Source organism: Danio rerio, chromosome 20 (genome assembly GCF_052040795.2).
Source record: "Danio rerio strain M-AB ecotype USA chromosome 20, GRCz13ab, whole genome shotgun sequence".
Lineage (NCBI taxonomy): Eukaryota > Metazoa > Chordata > Actinopteri > Cypriniformes > Danionidae > Danio > Danio rerio.
Window position 1 is genome coordinate 6,124,250 of NC_141040.1, and position 18,714 is coordinate 6,142,963.

General features: G+C 35.8%; 2 protein-coding genes across 51 annotated transcripts in view; both read right to left on the bottom strand.

The window, feature by feature from the left end:
- Window positions 1-18,714, bottom strand: part of cep128 (centrosomal protein 128) — a 52,428-nt gene that overhangs the window by 15,851 nt on the left and 17,863 nt on the right. For 34 of the 50 annotated variants that reach the window (XM_087296252.1, XM_087296244.1, XM_087296231.1 and 31 more), the window contains 7 exon segments: window positions 17,152-17,748; window positions 15,342-15,506; window positions 11,361-11,528; window positions 9,370-9,429; window positions 5,388-5,580; window positions 3,123-3,172; window positions 2,480-2,503 (listed from right to left, as the gene is read on the bottom strand). In XM_087296252.1, the coding sequence (XP_087152378.1) occupies window positions 2,480-2,503; window positions 3,123-3,172; window positions 5,388-5,580; window positions 9,370-9,429; window positions 11,361-11,528; window positions 15,342-15,506; window positions 17,152-17,748 (1,257 nt within the window). 50 annotated transcript variants of the gene reach the window in all.
- The window catches only part of dsc2l (desmocollin 2 like), a 1,349,056-nt gene that overhangs the window by 3,078 nt on the left and 1,327,264 nt on the right, over window positions 1-18,714 (bottom strand). The gene's annotated exons all lie outside the window — the stretch shown is intronic.

Genomic DNA, 18,714 nt, shown 5'->3' on the forward strand with positions numbered 1-18,714 from the left:
AAAATCTTAGTTCTGGACAGCAGTCTATCTGCTGCATTTTAAATCAGATGAAGTTTGTTAATTAGACCTACAGGGCTACCACCTTGTAAGCACATTACAATAATTTAGCCTTGAAGCCATAAATGCATGGATGAGCTTGTCTGCATTAGATATTGATAGCATCATTGTTGTAGTCTCCTAATATTTATACAATTAAATATACCTAGCACTTAGTAATACCTACAGATCAAACTCAAACTCATTTTTTTATAGGACCCCTAGAAAATGTGGTATCTTCACAAGTGTGTGTTTTTTTATTTTTTGGAATAACAATAATTTGTAATATGACATAGCAGTGAAAGTGCTCAAATAAGAGCTTACAAATTGAGTTGTCCTTATAATTATCAATTAGTGTTAAACCTCAACCTCACTGCTTAAGTTGATACTATCAACCACAGCAATCTCTAAGACAGGCTTGAAAAGGGCATGGCATTGACTTGCAATCATACTTATTTGACTGTTATCAATTTGAATCAGTAAATAAAGTGTTATCATATCAATAAGTTTGGTATGTAGTTCTGCAACCATTGCTTTTTCCACTGTAGGATACAGTGTAGTAGTAGTGAGATGTGTGAAATTAAACTGAAACTGAAAAACAGGCTTTTCAAAAGTTTGGCCACCCTCTCTTTTGTGTGAATTTCAAAACCAATAGTCACTTAAAGGGGAAATGGAGCACTCAGTCAAGTTTACATTATTTTGTACATTGGATTTCACTTTAATAAAAATATATCGAGCAAACTTGATTAATGTAACCATTTAGAAGAAAACGGCATGTTTTACTATAGCTTTTAGACCTAGGGCGCCTCCATCTTGTGTCTGACATCACAGGGTTGGTTCCGTTCCCTCAGCTGAACAGTTGCAGTGGAAGTAATGTACTGAATACAGAGACTGTATTAAAGCCTATTTTAACCCAATTCGTGAAGTTGTGGGCATGGAGCAGTTGGCGTTTCTGTGTGGAGTTTGCATGTTCTCCCCGTATTCGCGTGGGTTTCTCCTGGGTGCTCCAGCTTACCTCACAGTCCAAAGACATGCAGTACAGGTGAATTGGGTGGGCTAAATTGTCCGTAGAGTACGTGTGTGAATAAGTGTGTATAAAAGAGATAGGTTGTAGCTGCAAGGGCATCCGCTGTGTAAAGCATATGCTAGATAAGTTGGTGGTTCATTCTGCTGTGGCGACCCCAGATTAATAAAGGAGCTAAGCCGAAAAGAAAATGAATGAATGAATATTTATTCTATTTTTCTTTTATTCCCATTTAATTGCCGATCATTTAATAGGCTTTGCTCCACTCTCATAAGTCAAATGTTAGACTTTTTAAGACCTTTTTAAGACCATCAAGAATGAAATTTCAGACTTCTATAGGGCTAAATGCTAAGGATTTTCTTAAGGATGCTAAGGTCAGCAGAAAATTTTTTTTTTACTTGCCCCATCAAGAAACAATTTCTAATTAGTAAATTTTTTGTCACATATTTTAAATATTGTCAAATTAAACAGAAATGCAGTTTTTTCAACTTAAAAAAAAAACTGTAAAACTTTAATAAACTAAATGTTGGCACAACAGACTGTTATAACATTAGCTATAATTAGAGTTTTGCTAAAAGGTTTATTAAGATGTAATACCAATAACTGGGTAGGTTTAAGTAAACAAAGGAAAATTAAGTAATTTAATCGTTTTTAAAGCCTAAAGTTTAGTTTTTTAAATATTTAAGACAATTAAAGACTTTTTAAGACCCTGTGGACACCCTGATACTATATATGTATGCATGTATGCATATATGTGTGTATGTATGTACAGTTGAAGTCAGAATTATTAGCCCCCCTGAATTATTAGCCCCGTTTATTTTTTCCCCCAATTTCTGTTAAACGGACAGCAGATTTTTGTCAACACATTTCTAAACATATTAGTTTTAATAACTCATTTCTAATAACTGATTTATTTTATCTTTGCCATGATGACAGTACATAATATTTTACTAGATATTTTTCAAGACACTTCTTATACAGCTTAAAGTGACATTTAAAGGCTTAACTAGGTTAATTAGGTTAACTAGGCAGGTTAGGGTAATTAGGCAAGTTATTGTATAACGATGGCTTGTTCTGTAGACATTCAGGAATAAAATATAGCCTAAAGGGGCTAATAATTTTGTCCTTAAAATGTTGTTCAAAAAAAAAAAAAACTGCTTTTATTTTAGCCGAATTAAAACAAATAAGGCTTTCTTCAGAAGAAAAAATTTTATTAGACATACTATGAAACTTTCCTTGCTCTGTTAAACATAATTTGGGAAAGATTTAAAAAAAGAAAAAATAAATAAATAAATCAAAGGGAGGCTAATAATTCTGACTTCAATTGTGTGTGTGCATGTGTGTGCATATTTTATATAAAAACAAATCTTAACAGCTGAGTTTCATAATCAAGCCCTAAAGGGAAAATAAAAACCTTACCGTTTCAAGATCTATAATACGGTCCTAAAAAAACAAAAACAGAGATTAATTTGGATGAGTACATGCATATTCCAGGAAAAAAAAAATTGAGGATTCTAATTCATCATTCAAAAGCAGCACCCAAAAATTCAGAGTCAAGTTTAATTATTGCCGCTGCATCCTATTGTCTGAAACATGCCGCTTGTCACATTTCATCCCCATCCAAGAGACTGAGTCATAAAAGTGGTATGAAAACAGGTGCCTCTACAGCACTGCAGGGGAGGGCAAACTCGGTCCTGGAGGGCCAGTGTCCTGCACAGTTTAGCTCCAACACAAATCAAACACACCTGAACAAGGTAATCAGTGTCTTCAGTGTGTTTGATTAGAGTTGAAGCTAAACTGTGCAGGGCAACAGCCCTCCAGGACCGAGTTTGCCCACCCCTGAACTATTGCAATATAGACAAGCAGGGGTAAGATTGTGTAAGTGCATAACTGCAGAATGCAGAACAACGGACATGTACTGAATGCACGATTACATGGGGGGGGGGGGGGGGGGGGGGGGCACAGAAGTAAATGACTAACTATAATGGCTAACTAACTATATAACTTGTGTTTGTGTACACTCACAGGATAATGACATTAATATAAACTCTCTTACACTAACCTGAAGATTTCTCAACTCATCTTCTTTCTTGCGACCTTTTTCAAGAAGGCCTGGAAGACAATATTAATGTGTATTAATGAGCAACAAAGTAATAAAGTGAATATTTTACTTTACTTCACGCCAAACCTGTGACATTTTCTTCCCACCTTTTTGAAAGACCGAAAATATATATATAATAAAAGTATTGCATACCTTACTTGCCTTGTACATTTTTATTTAGCTGGAAAACAAAGCAATGATTGATTTGTTTTATATAAATTGCACACTATGGAACCTAGGCATAAAATATACAGACCATAACTGACTTTTAAGATTTTGACTACACTAATATAAACATTTAAAAATAAATACATTCATAAGATTCAATTATTGTGGTCAAATCACCAAGGACTCAAAGTGATAAAGTATTACAAAGTTAAGCATGTGGCTGGATTGATGATGGTTTGGGTTGCAACATAATGGCACTGCCTAGGCCCCATATTTGTGCTGGATGGGCTCTGCCAAGATCGACCGAATCATTCTGGAGGACCGTTAGCATCCAATGGTTCAAACAAATATATATACAGTTGAAGTCAGAATTATTAGCCCCCCTTTGAGTTTTTTCAGAGCAAGGAATTTTTCACAGTATGTCTGCTAATATTTTTTCTTCTGGAGAAAGTCTTTTTCTCCAAAAGCAGTTTTTAAACTTTTAAAAGCCATTTTAAGGTCAAAATTATTAGCCCCTTTAAGCTGTATTTTTTTCGATAGTCTACAGAACAAACCATCATTATACAATAACTTGCCTAATTACCCTAACCTGCCTAGTTAACCTAATTAGTTAAGCCTTTAAATGTCACTTTAGGCAGTATAGAAGTGTCTTGAAAAATATCTAGTCAAATATTATTTACTGTCATCATAGCAAAGATAAAATAAATCAGTTATTAGAGATGAGTTATTAAAACTATTATGTTTAGAAATGTGTTGAAAAAATCTTCTCTTCGTTAAACAGAAATTAGGGAAAAAAATAAACAGGGACGAATAATTCAGGGGGCTAATTCTGACAGTCACATGCTCAGAAGAACATAATCGGCTGTGTGTCCTTTTATAGTTTACGAGGCTGTCTAAAAGTATTTGGAAAGCGTGAGTGGTTAAACTTTTTTATTACTTTCTATTTGCATGCACTCGCCATACGTCTACAATTTAAATAATGAACTTGAGCTCATGATAATAATTTGCGCATGACTACTGAAGTGCAGCTGCTCATATTCTTTCAGAAACTGCCAAACCAACTGTTACTCTTTATCATCGCCTTTTGGACTATTATGAACTTGGAATGACGGAATTACTTTCTAAGAGGTTACATGCACTGGTGTAGAAAAAAAGGTGCAGATGAGAGGATGCACTGACTGTACAGTATTTGTTTTGTGTTGTTCTAAATATTTGAATTTGATGATTTCTCTGTAATTTGTAACATTTTGGAGACTGCAAGAGTCGGTGTGTTCATATATATTTTATTTATTTATTTATTTAATATAATTGTACACGTTACTGTAGGCTATTTTGCAAAATCATTGATCTGCACCTATAATCAACTCCTGTTTATAGTAAGATTAGTATTTAACATGTACAGTATACTTAAGTATTTATATATATATATATATATATATATATATATATATATATATATATATATATATATATATATATAAAGCATCTGTATTGTGAGAAGTGCTTCTCATATGACATGTAAATGACTCGTACAGCTTTATTTTACATTTCTTTGAGCGAGAATTGCGTTGATGGCAAGTTTCTGTCTAACACCACTCCTATAAAAGGGTACCATTTGGCAGTGGAGACACAAACCTGATAAAGGCGACCCATACCGAACCGTACCAAACTGGAACGTACCACTCAGAGGAAAGGAAATTCCTTTGTTAGAAATACTTCTGTTTTATGTTTATTTATATAGTACCTTTTTTGACTTATAACAATATATTTTCACATCGACAATAATTTATCTTGTTCAAATGGACTATGAACAGAAGCTATGGTAATTATTTTTATTGCACTCTATTTCCACCATCATTAGCTGATACAGCTAATAGCTAATTAAAATTATTAGTAACTACTAAATAAATTGTAACTAACAGCCTCCACTTTTGTAATTAAATAATGTGCACATTTTGTAAAGCTACTTTGGTTATAATTTGATTTTACTATCTGTGCTGTAGTGTGAGGCCCAATAAATTCTGATCTAGTGATCAGTTTTCTGAGCCAAGTTAGTACCTCTCTTCTCTGATTGGATGTCATTGAGAAGCCGTTCCTGCATGGCAATTTGGTCCAGGAGCCTCTGCAATTCTAAATCTTTGGAATCTTTCAGGGTTTTCATTTGCTCCTTGTGGTGCTGAAGTATTCTCCTCAACCTCTTCTCTCTGGCCTCCCGTTCCCGCACCTCTTCACATAACCACTGAAGCTTTGTCTAAATACACACAACCAAATAGAAAATAAATTTCTTTTACAACACAAAAAAGCTTGAATTATAATAAACTGCTTGTATTTAAAAACAATTGACAAATGCAAGTTCAAGAATTTATCCTTACTACAAATACCTGTTTGATTAATTCAAATGTATGCAATATGAACGCCAAGACTATTTCTGGTGATGAAAACTTTAAAAAAGATGAAAAAAAATGAAGGACAATAATTTTATTCTAGATTTTCAGCTTATGTTATTGAAGATGGTTTCAATAGCCTGATTTCTGACTATCAGTGTACGCTTAAAGGCGCTGTGTGTAAGATTTGACTCTTCTAATGCAGAAAAACACCATAAGTTTGCAGATATTTAAGAAACATGCTAAGTGAACATACTAGTTTATCTGAAAAACAATACTAAATTATAATTTGAAAACATGCATAATAACGTTGGAATGTCTGTTATTGTTTAAGGTTTGATAACCTGTCAGTTCACCGAATTATATTTCAGCACTCTGGGTTGCCTTAGAGCAGGGGTGTCCAATCTACAGCCCAAGGGCCATCTGCGGCCCGCAATCAGTTTTGTGGCGGCCCTCGAGGCTTTTTTAAAATATCAATAGAATCTGGCCCGCTATACAAAAATGAACATAATTCAATAAATAACCACCTGGTGTCGCTATTACATGCATTCAATTAAGCAGCAGTTCTTGTTTGTTTGTTTGTTTGTTTGTTTCTTTCTATCTATCTATCTATCTATCTATCTATCTATCTATCTATCTATCTATCTATCTATCTATCTATCTATCTATCTATCTATCTATCTATCTATCTATCTATCTATCTATCTATCTATCTATCTATCTATCTATCTATCTATCTATCTATCTATCTATCTATCTATCTATCTATCTATCTATCTATCTATCTATCTATCTATCTATCTATCTATCTATCTATCGTCTGAATTTCTTAGCCCCTCTTTGATTTATTTCTTCTTTTTTAAATATTTCCCAAATGATGTTTAACAGAGCAAGGACATTTTCACAGTATGTTTGATAATATTTTTTCTTCTGGAGAAAGATTTATTTGTTTTATTTCGGCTAGAATAAAAGCAGTTTTTAATTTTTTATGAACCATTTTAAGGTCAAAATTATTAGCCCCTTAAATCTTCAGAACAAACCATTGTTAAAAAATAACTTGCCTAATTACCTTAACTTGACTAGTTAACCTAATTAACCTAGTTAAGCCTTTAAATGTCACTTTAAGCTGTATAAAAGTGTTTTGAAAAATATCTAGTCGAATATTATTTACTGTCATCATGGCAAAGATAAAATAAATCAGTTATTAGAAATGAATTACTAAAACTAATATGTTTAGGAATGTGTGGGAAAAAAATCTCTCCGTTAAACAGAAATTTGGGATAAAATAAACAGGGTGGCTAATAATTTAGGGGGCTAACAATTCTGACTATATATATATGCAAAAAAAATAACGTTGTCCCGGACCAAATTTGACATACATCACACAGACACGCATATTAATATATATATATATATATATATATATATATATATATATATATATATATATATATATATATATATATATATATATATATATAATATGCGTGTCTGTGTGATGTATGTCAAATTTGGTCCGGGACAACGTTTTTTTTTTGCATCTGGCCCTCGGCCCAAAAAGTTTGGACACCCCTGCCTTAGAGAAAAACACTGTATTTAATTTCAGTTAAGAAGGCTGCCTCAATGTATGCTGGAGCAATGTGCCCTCTGCAGGACAGCAGCAACCTCCGAAATGAGACACATATTCAGTTTAAAAATCCACATTAGGTGGTATTTAAAAAGCAAATAATATTATTATTAGCTGGCAGCTAGCTTTCTGCAACTCTCACGTGGTCGCCCACTGAAGCCAAGCAGGGCTGAGCCCGGTCAGTACCTGAATGGGAGACCACATGGGAAAGCTAGGTTGGTGCCGAAAGTGGTGTTAGTGAGGCCAGCAGGGGGCGCTCAACCTGCAGTCTGTGTGGGACCAAATGCCCCAGTATAGTGACGGGGACTCTATACTTGTCAGTGAGTGCCATCTTTCGGATGAGACGTTGAACCGAGGTCCGACTCTCTGTGGTCGTTAAAAATCCCAGGATGTCCTTTAAAAAAAAAAAGTGTAGGGGTTTAACCCCGGCATCCTCGCCGAATTTGCCCACTGGCATCTGTCCATCATGGTCTCCTAACCCTCCCTATATCATAATTGGCTTCATCACTCTGTCTCTCCTCCACCAATCAGCTGGTGTGTGGTGTGTGGTCTGGCGCAAAATGGCTGCCGTCAAGTCATCCAGGTGGACGCTGCACATTGGTGGTGGATGAGGAGATGCCCTCCCATTGTGTAAAGCACTTTGAGTGCCCAGAAAAGCGCTATATAAATGTAAGGAATTATTAATTAATATAAATATTATAAACGTAAGCAGCATACACTGTAACACCATGTCTTAACAACATGCAACACGACAAGATTCCAGTGACAAGCAATTTGTTTTTCTGCACCAGATGCGATAAAACAAAAACATTTAAATACCAGCCATCCAAAAGCACAGAATAGTGCATTGACTGCACTTCATTGAAATGGTAAGGTCTAGAAAGTAACTAATGCATATAATACCCCATTTAACATTATTAAAATTACTGATTGTGCTGAGTGACTGATATTTGAGTCACAGTTCTAACATTCATTTTCAAATATTTTAATTTAGTTTCAACATCTGAGGTCAACTATATACTGCTGGTATCAATATAATCATTTAACACTGAAAAAAAAAAACACATACTGTACAGCTACAGGAAACAAAAAACGTTTCTAAAATATAAACGCCAGAAGATGCTTTTGACAAAAACTCCTTTGACATGGAGATGATTACTTTTGTCATGTGTTGTTATGGTGTAGACTCGATGTAGTCAGTGTAGTCAATCCGGCAAGCTGGGTTTGTGTGAAGTCCTCAGAGGAGGGGCAGGATGAAAAAGTGTTTTGATATTGAATTGCAATACCTAGTTTAACCACTGGGTGTCAATCTTACATACTGCACCTTTAAATAGAATGCAACTGGGCATCTGAACAGCATGTAAAATGCTTTATATGCTGCATTTTCCCATAAAACATTATGGATTACATAATGTAGTATAATTTATAATGTGTAAATTGTTATGTATTTCATACTTATTTAAATATTTATATTTGATAAGAAGCAAAATTATGTCAAAGCACTTAAAAACCCTATATCAAAATTACTGTATCAGCAATCTTATGCTGAAAAGCAAACTGCAGTCCAATATTACTTCAAAGTTTCCATTAAACCAAACGTTACTGGTTTTAATCCATGTGTGTTAGCTTTGAAGTTATTTGTATGCTAAAAGTATATCCAATTACCTGTTAACCAATTAGCTGTACAACTGAAAAATGACAGTATCTGTATTAACATCTGTATGAACATCCACGTTGAAGATATTAATCGATAAAACATTAAAGGGATAAAAAAGGAAAACCTGTAACCATTGGCATTCATAAAAGAAAAACAAATAATATGTAAATCAATTGTTATAGGTAGTGGTTCAACAGAACAAAAACAAAACTGGCTCGTAACAAGAATATTTAAATTTTTGAGTAAACTATGCCTTTAATTGTCTTCAGAGATGTCCATCAGTTAATTTAAGACAGTAAGAGATTACAGTTGTTATAAATGCATGATATCAGCTGGAGAACTGATTATCAAAAGTTGGGTTCAACAATATACCTTAACCTCAGCAAGCCAGCGATGAGAATCCTTCTGAAGTCCTGGAGTCAGGGTAATGGCCTACAACAACAAAAATAATAAACATAAACATCATAATTTTCCTCCACTTATCCGGGGCCGGGTCGTGGGGGCAGCAGTCTTATGTGAAAACACCAGACTTCTGATGGTCCTGAGCCCATGTAGTGATATCGCATATAGATGAATGATGATTCTTGATGCACTGCAGGGATCAGGGATCAGAGATCATGGTTGTTCAGCTTAGGCTTGTGCCCCTGTACTTCACACACTGTAATTCCTCCAGATTCCTTGAATCTTTTAATGATGGTATGCACAGTTGAAGGTGAAATATCAAAATTTCTACCTTTTTAAATGTAAGAAAGGATTAGGGGTGTCGTTTAGGGGTGAAAGTTATGCTCAATTTCGATTATCGAATCAAAAAATAGAATCGTCGATGCTGCCACGCCCCCATGTCATGTCAGCTTGGCTTGCCAAGCGGGAAAAAAACAGGCTTGTTGAAGTGCTTGTTAAACTGCAGAAGCAGGAGACCCGTCGACAGAACTTAAACCCTCTCCTCTTTCAATGAAGTCGCCGGTGTGTAAGTACATTCTGCTATGTACGTATTACGTACAGTTCGTCCGATAGACAACACCGGCATCGCGATCCTCCGCCTGCCCCCGTTGCAAATCCACTCGCGAAAAGTACACACTCAGGCCCTGTTTACACTGTATTTGTTTTTAAATGGCATTTTAGAAAGACAACAATTTGACATCCACAGTGGCGTGTAGCATTTCTGAGCAGCCCTCCTTCCTCTCGACCTCTGAAAATGCACATCACGTGACCACACAGACACAGACGCACTCACAGCCATGCGCTCGAGACAGCAGGTCCAGGCAGTCAGAGGACTGCTTCAATCTTTCACTCACTTGTACTTAGTCATTTTAGCGAACACCTCAGATACTGTTGGCCGGTTCCTGTTGCTTGTGCATCTTTTTTTACCGACGCTATTATAACGACACAGATCACTGCCTATTCACGAGTCCCGCAGAAAAAGTGATTGACAGGTGGTAATTAAGTGTGTAACTTGCCTTTATTCATTTACTGTATGATTTGTTTATGGGTAAAACAAAGACCATGCAGGTCAGGTAGTTTAAACAGTAGGCTACAAATAATTAATTGGTCATTAATTAATTAATTATTCATAATCGAAAACTGAATAGAATCATGCCTTTGGAATCGAAAATGTAATCGAATCGAGGATTTGGAGGATCGTGACACCCTTAGAAAGGATAAATATTTACAAATGAAATAAAGCTGACCGAGCAAATCATGACATAATTTGTGTTAATATTGTCTGAAATGAAATACAAGTCAAAGTGCATTTGGAAATCGCTACTTTCTTTTCTTTGTCATTTGTATTTTCCATACTGTCCCAACTTTTTCTTATTTGGGGTTGTATACACGCAGTGTTATATATATTTATACTGCATTATGCATTACAATATTGAGTTACTCCCTAAAAGGTAATTCGTTACGTTACTTCGTTACTTTTTATGTTACTTTTTTTTAAGTTACTTTTTTTTATTAATAGAGGAGCTCTGCAAATTAACAATACACAGTATGTCTGACCTACACCTTCATTTATCTTTTGTTATTTTCAGAGAAATTTCTGACATATACATATACACACACACTACTACTACTACTACTACTACTACTACTACTACTACTACTACTACTACTACCCTGACTACCACTAGAATAACACTGAAATAAATTGCTTAAACTTGCTCAGGGAATGTTGTATGTAGACAAAATGTACGTTAACTTTATGAAGAATCAAAAACTGCTAGAGATTTTGTTTGCATTACCTGTAAAAAAATGGCACATTTTCTTACAATTCTGTGCTCAGATTGCTGTCACTCCTACTTATGTCCAATGTATGTAATGAAGTATTGTAAAAAGTGTTTGGTAGCAAAAGTATGTGCGAGCACCTCAAGTTTGGCGTCTGACAAGAACTGGCAGGCTGAGTCAATCTGAGCCCCTGTGGCATGAAGGATGGATTCCTGCTCTGTTTGGAGGCTGGCAAGCCTCTCTTGTAGCTCTGCCATAGAGTGCTCTGCAGTGTGTCTCCTCTCCTCCTCCTTCTTTGCTAGCTTCACCTACATAGGACACATTAAAAAGATGTCTGGTATACAGGGTCTAAATAAATTATGTTTAAAAAATGCCTATTTATTTTTTACCAGCCATGAAACTCTTTTTGCAAAAACAGGCAGTTTGTACTACTACTACTAGCACATGGATTAATCATATTTACAATGTTTTTAGTGCATCATTGCTGAACATTCAAAAAAAAAAAACCATCAATGCTATCGATCATCTCGATTAAGATTTTTCCCCCTGCAGTTTCCTTTAATAGGATATCAATTCATTTTATTGACTAAAAGTCAGACAGTCAGTCCAGAAATCTCTCGTTTTCATAAACATTCTGATTACTACAACTCATCAGACAGAGACTTGATTCATGGTTGCACAATTACTAAAACCCTATTATGTAAAGATAGGTCTAACTGGACATTGGTTACTATAATTAATAGTGTATTTATTTAACAAAATTGGTAATATAATTTCATTTTGCACTGGTTGCCATGTCTATTTGTAGTTTTTTTTTTTATTTAAGTATTGTGTGGGGGTGCTAATAGTTTTTTTAAACACTCTCAAACAGCAAAGGTTTTCTGCTGCTCTCACTTTAGGACATAAACAGACTATCCTTCTCAAGCTGTTCGTTTTCATTTTAGACCAAACAGTGTTTACGATTATAAACCAGAGTACATACAGTAATCAGAGAGTGAAATTCACTACCTTTTAAGACCTTTTTAGAGACTCTTTCTATGCATTTTAAGACCTTATAACCACTTTTCAACTGGAAACACTGGCAAGATTTTAACTTGCAGTATATTTACTAAATATTAATGTGATAAACTAATCCAAAACTAAAACAATATTCATATACTGAATAAAAATCTATTAAATCTAGCTAACTCAGCAGGTTGGCACCTATAGAATTAATCGTGTTGCCTTGGTTACTGCAGTAAACAAAGCAGCATGATGTCAAATCCAGTAGGATTTTATTGATTTCATAAACTACACAGCATCCTGATGTTCACAGATTTAATTCAGGCACACTTTAGCATACATTGCATAATCAAAAAAGATTTAATTAAAAATTTAAATTAATTAGCATTTAAGACTTCTTAAAATTCTTTTTGAGGTGCTTACATTTCTCTACATTGATTTATCAACTTTTAATACTTTTTGCGACCTCGCAGACAACACCTAGAAAACAGTGTGTCGTCGTGTCCTCGAAATCAGAACCATTACCTCTAGTAATCTCCAGTTCTGCCAGTTCCAGAATCTACAGATTTCTTGTTCTCAAAGCTCAAGAGAGCCAAGTTTGCTCGTTCCATGCTTCAAGACCTGCAAGAAGATTCAACTTCTTCCAACCATGGCATCAACTGCAGAAACAACCAACACCTGCAGAAATATCCAGTTCTGCTTGTTCCAGAATCTACAGATTTCTTTTTCTTAAAGCTCAAAAGAGCCAAGTCTACTCGTTCCATGCTTCAAGACCTACAAGAAGATCCAACTTCTTCCAACCACGGCATCAACGGCAAAAACAACCAACACCTCCAGAAATATCTAGTTCTGCTTGTTCCAGAAACTACAGATTTCTTCTTCTCAAAGCTCAAGAGAGCTAAGTCTGCTGGTTCCATGCTTCAAGAACTGCAAGAAGATCCAACATCTTCCAACCACGGCATCAACGGCAGAAACAACTAACACCTCCAGGAATATCCAGTTCTGCTTGTTCCAGAAACTACAGATTTCTTCTTCTTAAAGCTCAAGATAGCCAAGTTTGCTCATTCCATGCTTCAAGACATGCAAGAAGATCCAACTTCTTCCAACCACGGCATCAACAGCAAAAACAACCAACACCTCCGGAAATCTCCAGTTCTGTTTGTTTTAGAAACTACAGATTTCTTCTTTTTAAAGCTCAAGAGAGCTAAGTCTGCTCATTCCATGCTTCAAGACCTGCAAGAAGATCCAACTTCTTCCAACCACGGCATCAACGGCAGAAACAACCAACACCTCCAGGAATATCCAGTTCTGCTTGTTCCAGAAACTACAGATTTCTTCTTCTTAAAGCTCAAGATAGCCAAGTTTGCTCGTTCCATGCTTCAAGACCTGCAAGAAGATCCAACTTCTTCCAACCATGGCATCAACGGCAAAAACAACCAACACCTCCAGAAATATCCAGTTCTGCTTGTTCCAGAATATACAGATTTCTTCTTCTCAAAGCTCAAGAGAGCTAAGTCTGCTCGTTCCATGCTTCAAGACCTGCAAGAAGATCCAACTTCTTCCAACCACGGCATCAACGGCAGAAACAACCAACACCTCCAGGAATATCCAGTTCTGCTTGTTCCAGAAACTACAGATTTCTTCTTCTTAAAGCTCAAGATAGCCAAGTTTGCTCGTTCCATGCTTCAAGACCTGCAAGAAGATCCAACTTCTTCCAACCATGGCATCAACGGCAAAAACAACCAACACCTCCAGAAATATCCAGTTCTGCTTGTTCCAGAATATACAGATTTCTTCTTCTCAAAGCTCAAGAGAGCTAAGTCTGCTCGTTCCATGCTTCAAGACATGCAAGAAGATCCAACTTCTTCCAACCACGGCATCAAAAGCAAAAACAACCAACACCTCCAGAAATCTCCAGTTCTGTTTGTTTCAGAATCTACAGATTTCTTCTTTTTAAAGCTCAAGAGAGCTAAGTCTGCTCGTTCCATGCTTCAAGACCTGCAAGAAGATCCAACTTCTTCCAACCACGGCATCAGCAGCAGAAACGTGAATATTCCACTTTCCAACCCTCTAAATGAGACCTTGGCATTGTGTGTTTACGTATAAAATATTCTAACTATTCAGACGTTTATAACTGATAGTCATTAATATCAAAAACTTCTTCAGTTCCTTGTTATTGTAGTATAAGGTTTACCTTTTCTTAACTTAATCACCTTCATGACTCTCCTATGCACTTCATTTATTATACATTTAGTAATTTAGTTACCTTGTTTACTATTTTGTCAATAAATATACATTACAATTGTGTCTTCCTTGTGTCGATAATACAGTAAAAGGCTCTACAAGTCACAGAATCTCATTATCTTTTAGATTTGGCCATATAATAAACTTCTTATTTGTATATTTAAATTAACAAGATTTTATCGTTAATTATTTTGACAGTGGAAAGCTGTCTGGTGCCCCGTTTAAAATGAGTTATTGATCTGTTATTTCTACATTAATTGGTGCCCACACATGAGGCTAAAATATGAATATTTATACCAAATTATTGATTTTAATATTTCATTCATTCATTCATTTTCTTGTTGGCTTAGTCCCTTTATTAATCCGGGGTCGCCACAGCAGAATGAACCGCCAACATATCCAGCAAGTTTTTTACTCAGCGGATGCCCTTCCAGTCGTATTCCATCTCTGGGAAACATCCACACACACATTCACACACACACTCATACACTACAGACAATTTAGCCTACCCAATTCAGCTGTACCGCATGTCTTTGGACTGTGGGGGAAACCGGAGCACCCGGAGGAAACCCACATGAACGCAGGGAGAACATGCAAAATCCACACAGAAACGCCAACTGAGCCGAGGCTCGAACCAGCGACCTTCTTGCTGTGAGGCGACAGCACTACCTACTGTGCCACTGCTTCGCCCGATTTTAATATTTGATAAATCCAATTATCACTACAAGGCTATCCATTACCAAACATCGCCATACTCTAATTCCTGAAATATCATATTCAATTTCAGACTGGAGCTCTAGAAAAAGTCTTTACCATAACTTTACCATTAAAAAACGCTGATATAAAAAGTGAAACTGGTAGAAAGTCAGAATTACCTTCACATTCAGCTCTTTTCTGAGGATGTGGTATTTGCGGAGGAGCTGAGTAAGACTCTCCTCTCTGGTGCTCAGCTCTTCTGTAAGCTTATCACATTCAGTCTTCATTTTGTCCAGCTTTAGCTGAAGAACTCTCCTCAGTTCACCATCTGCTAATGCCTCTGACTAGACACACAAACAATATTATCACACAGTCACCGACTTCAAGAAATCAAAGCACATTTTTAATTAAACCATTTGTCCATTTTTTTCTTGTCATTAATGTTTAAAAGAGGGCTCAAAAGAGAAATAGAGATGGACTTTGATGGACTTTTGCTGTGAATTTATGTTTGAGTAAAGGACATGATGCAATTTTATGTTTGGAACCGTAAGAATGACAATAAAAGTTATAAGCCTGTGTAAACCAGATCCTTCCTATCTTTGTTAAACCTGCTCTGCAATGTCAATAAAACATAGATGATGAAATATATAAGGATGAATTTAAACTGAGGGTGAATGCTTTCTAATAACGTACAAAGAGGTTTAACAGTCTGATCTCACGAGGAAACGTACATATTTTACGTTTTGCCAGTTTAGTGGCTAATTCGTACGAATTCGTACGAGTTCAGTCGTACGAAATTATACGATTTTAAAAAGTAGTGTTACATCCTATGATGTATTTAGGTAATAAGTTGTTGGTGTGAGTGGCAGCTTATTGCTCTCCCCTTTTGTTTTATTAATCGCTCTCTCTCTGTCTCTCTGCCTCTCTCTCTCTCATTGAGCAGCGTTCCAAACCAGCCGCACCTGTTTTCATTCACAGCAAATCGGATGGGTTGCTGTTGATTGAGCTTCCAGGCTTTATAAAGAGGCAGAGCGGCAAAGCACGGAGAGAGTCCCTGTTTTCCCTAACCCAGTGATTATAGTGTGATAGAGATTTTGTTGGATATTTAGAACTGTGAGCTTGTGAATCTTGCGAGATTATAGTGTGAATAAGTGTGACGTGTAACTTTATGTGAAAAGTAAGCCGTGTAGAGAGACAAGTGCTGATTTATTTTGGGTTTATCCTTTAAGTTTCCTCCTGTTTCTGGATTTAGCCAGGTTGTGGGGTAAGAGCATTGTCATTGATTTTGAGTTTTCTTTATTTATTTATTTATATATATATATATATATATATATATATATATATATATATATATATATATATATATATATATATATATATATATATATATATATATATATATATATATATATATTAGGAAATCTAGAACTTTTTGTCAATTTAGGAAGCTTTTGTTTTGTTGGTTATTTTGGCCTTACCCTCTCATAATGATTTTGGTTAGGATAATTTTCATTTAAGTATCTCTTTGTTTTTGTTTACCCTGTCTGGAAATGTAAAAAAAAATATTGAATTTTGTTAAACAGTGAATAAAAGATAATATTTTTCTTTTGAAATCTCTTTTCAGAGTTTTTTGGTTATTATTATATCTAAAGTGAACGTATGCTGGGATAGAGAAAAAGGAGATTCTCCACGCACATTATTAAATATTAATTTATTATTAATTCGATCCAATTAAAATTTGATATAATTTTTTTTTTTTTATCATAATTAATTTTTTTTTTGTTACTTTTTGTCTCCGTACCCCTAGAAAAAGGGACTAAAATGTAACAGTAGGCATGGCACCTAACCCCACCCCTAAACCCAACCGTCATTGGGTGATGAGTAAATCATACTAACATGTACGAATTAGATTTGTACGAATTACCCACTCAATGAAAAAGTTACGAATTGTCGTGAGATTGCGTTGGGTTTAATAGTAAACATTATAACCTTAAGGTCTTTGACAAGAGCCTCCAGTTCTTCACGCTCTCGCTGGTATAATATCAGCTTGTTGTGTACATCTCTATCCTGTTCTGCTTTTTCTTCCTGCAGGTGACTCAGCTCCTTTTGATGCACCAGCCTCTCCAGTTCCAGCTGTCTTCCAAAAGACGAACTCTCTTCCTGAGCCGCAGCGAGCTGTATTTCCAGGTCCTTCTTGGAACTCTCTACCTCAGCCAGTCTAGTAACGAGATCAGCTTTCGCAGCAGTCAGGTTCTTGTGTAAGCTCTGAAGATCCAGCATAGATCTCTGATCCACCTCCCTCCTCTGCTCCAGCAGATCAACACGCTCCTGCAACCTGATGTTCTCCTCTCTCAAATGGAGCTGTAAGGAAATCTGCTTCTGGGTCTCCTCTTCTAGGCGTCTCATGTTTTCCTGAGCCTCTTGGAGCTTTAGTTCTGAAGTAACAAGGCGAGAACGAGCTTCGGCTAGATCCACTTCGCATCGGTGTACATCCTCTTCACGCTGAGCAAGACTTCCAAGGGCATCTGCGAGTTGCCGGCGTGTCCTTTCAGTCTGCTGGCTAAGAATGCCTGCTCTTTCTTGGTTCTGAAGAAGAAAACAAACTACTTACACATGGTACATAGAATGCAACATAAACAATGTAAATATCACAAATGAATGCAGATGTATTTATATGCTGCCCAGGCCCGGCCCTAACCAATTTGGCGCCCTAGGCAAGATTTCAGGTGGCGCCCCGTCACATCGCAGTAAATTCCACTGCTAGTGTAAAGTCAAAAGAAACTGAACAGCTTTTTGATCGACTACTACAAGCTGGGAAAATGTCAGATAAATATGCCAGTGCAATTAACATTATTGCTGAATATATTTAATATTTACACATTTGCTTTAGGAAGGAATTATGGGGTAGTTACATTAATATTACTATTTTCCAAAACATCTATGCCCTTCCATAACATTAGCTGACATAACACTAACAGATAGCACTATAGATATTTATTAATTAGCAATGTTATGTCATATCTATTAACGTTGGGATGTTAAAATATGGGACAACAAATAGCTTCAAATGATAGAATACATAGCAAACAATAGAAAATATTGACAATAAAGTAAAAGGTTTAACCTATTAAAATCAATGGCCTATACAGAAATTAAATAAAGCTATGAAATCTATTTAACTTTTAATTGTATTTGCTATTTAGTGAAGAGCAGCAAATGAATCTCTCATTTTGTTTTGTTTGATAACAGAGGTGTTAATGTAAGAATTCACAGATCTATAATGAATGAATGAATGAATGAAGCATTCGACTACTTTAGTAACTGTTGTGCTCATTTAAGAGAAAATTAGTTGTGTTTAAAATAAAACAAGCAGAATACAGCAAAAAAAACGAAAAAAAAAGAAGCACTTTTCCGACGGTCCCTTACGGAGAGCTCCACTCCGCGCAAGCTCAGCTCTCCCAGCTAAACGTATATCCCAGGCTAAACAGAGCAGTGCTCGTAATATCGATCAAAAAAAAAAAAGAAAAAGACAGCTGTGAAACATAACCAGCT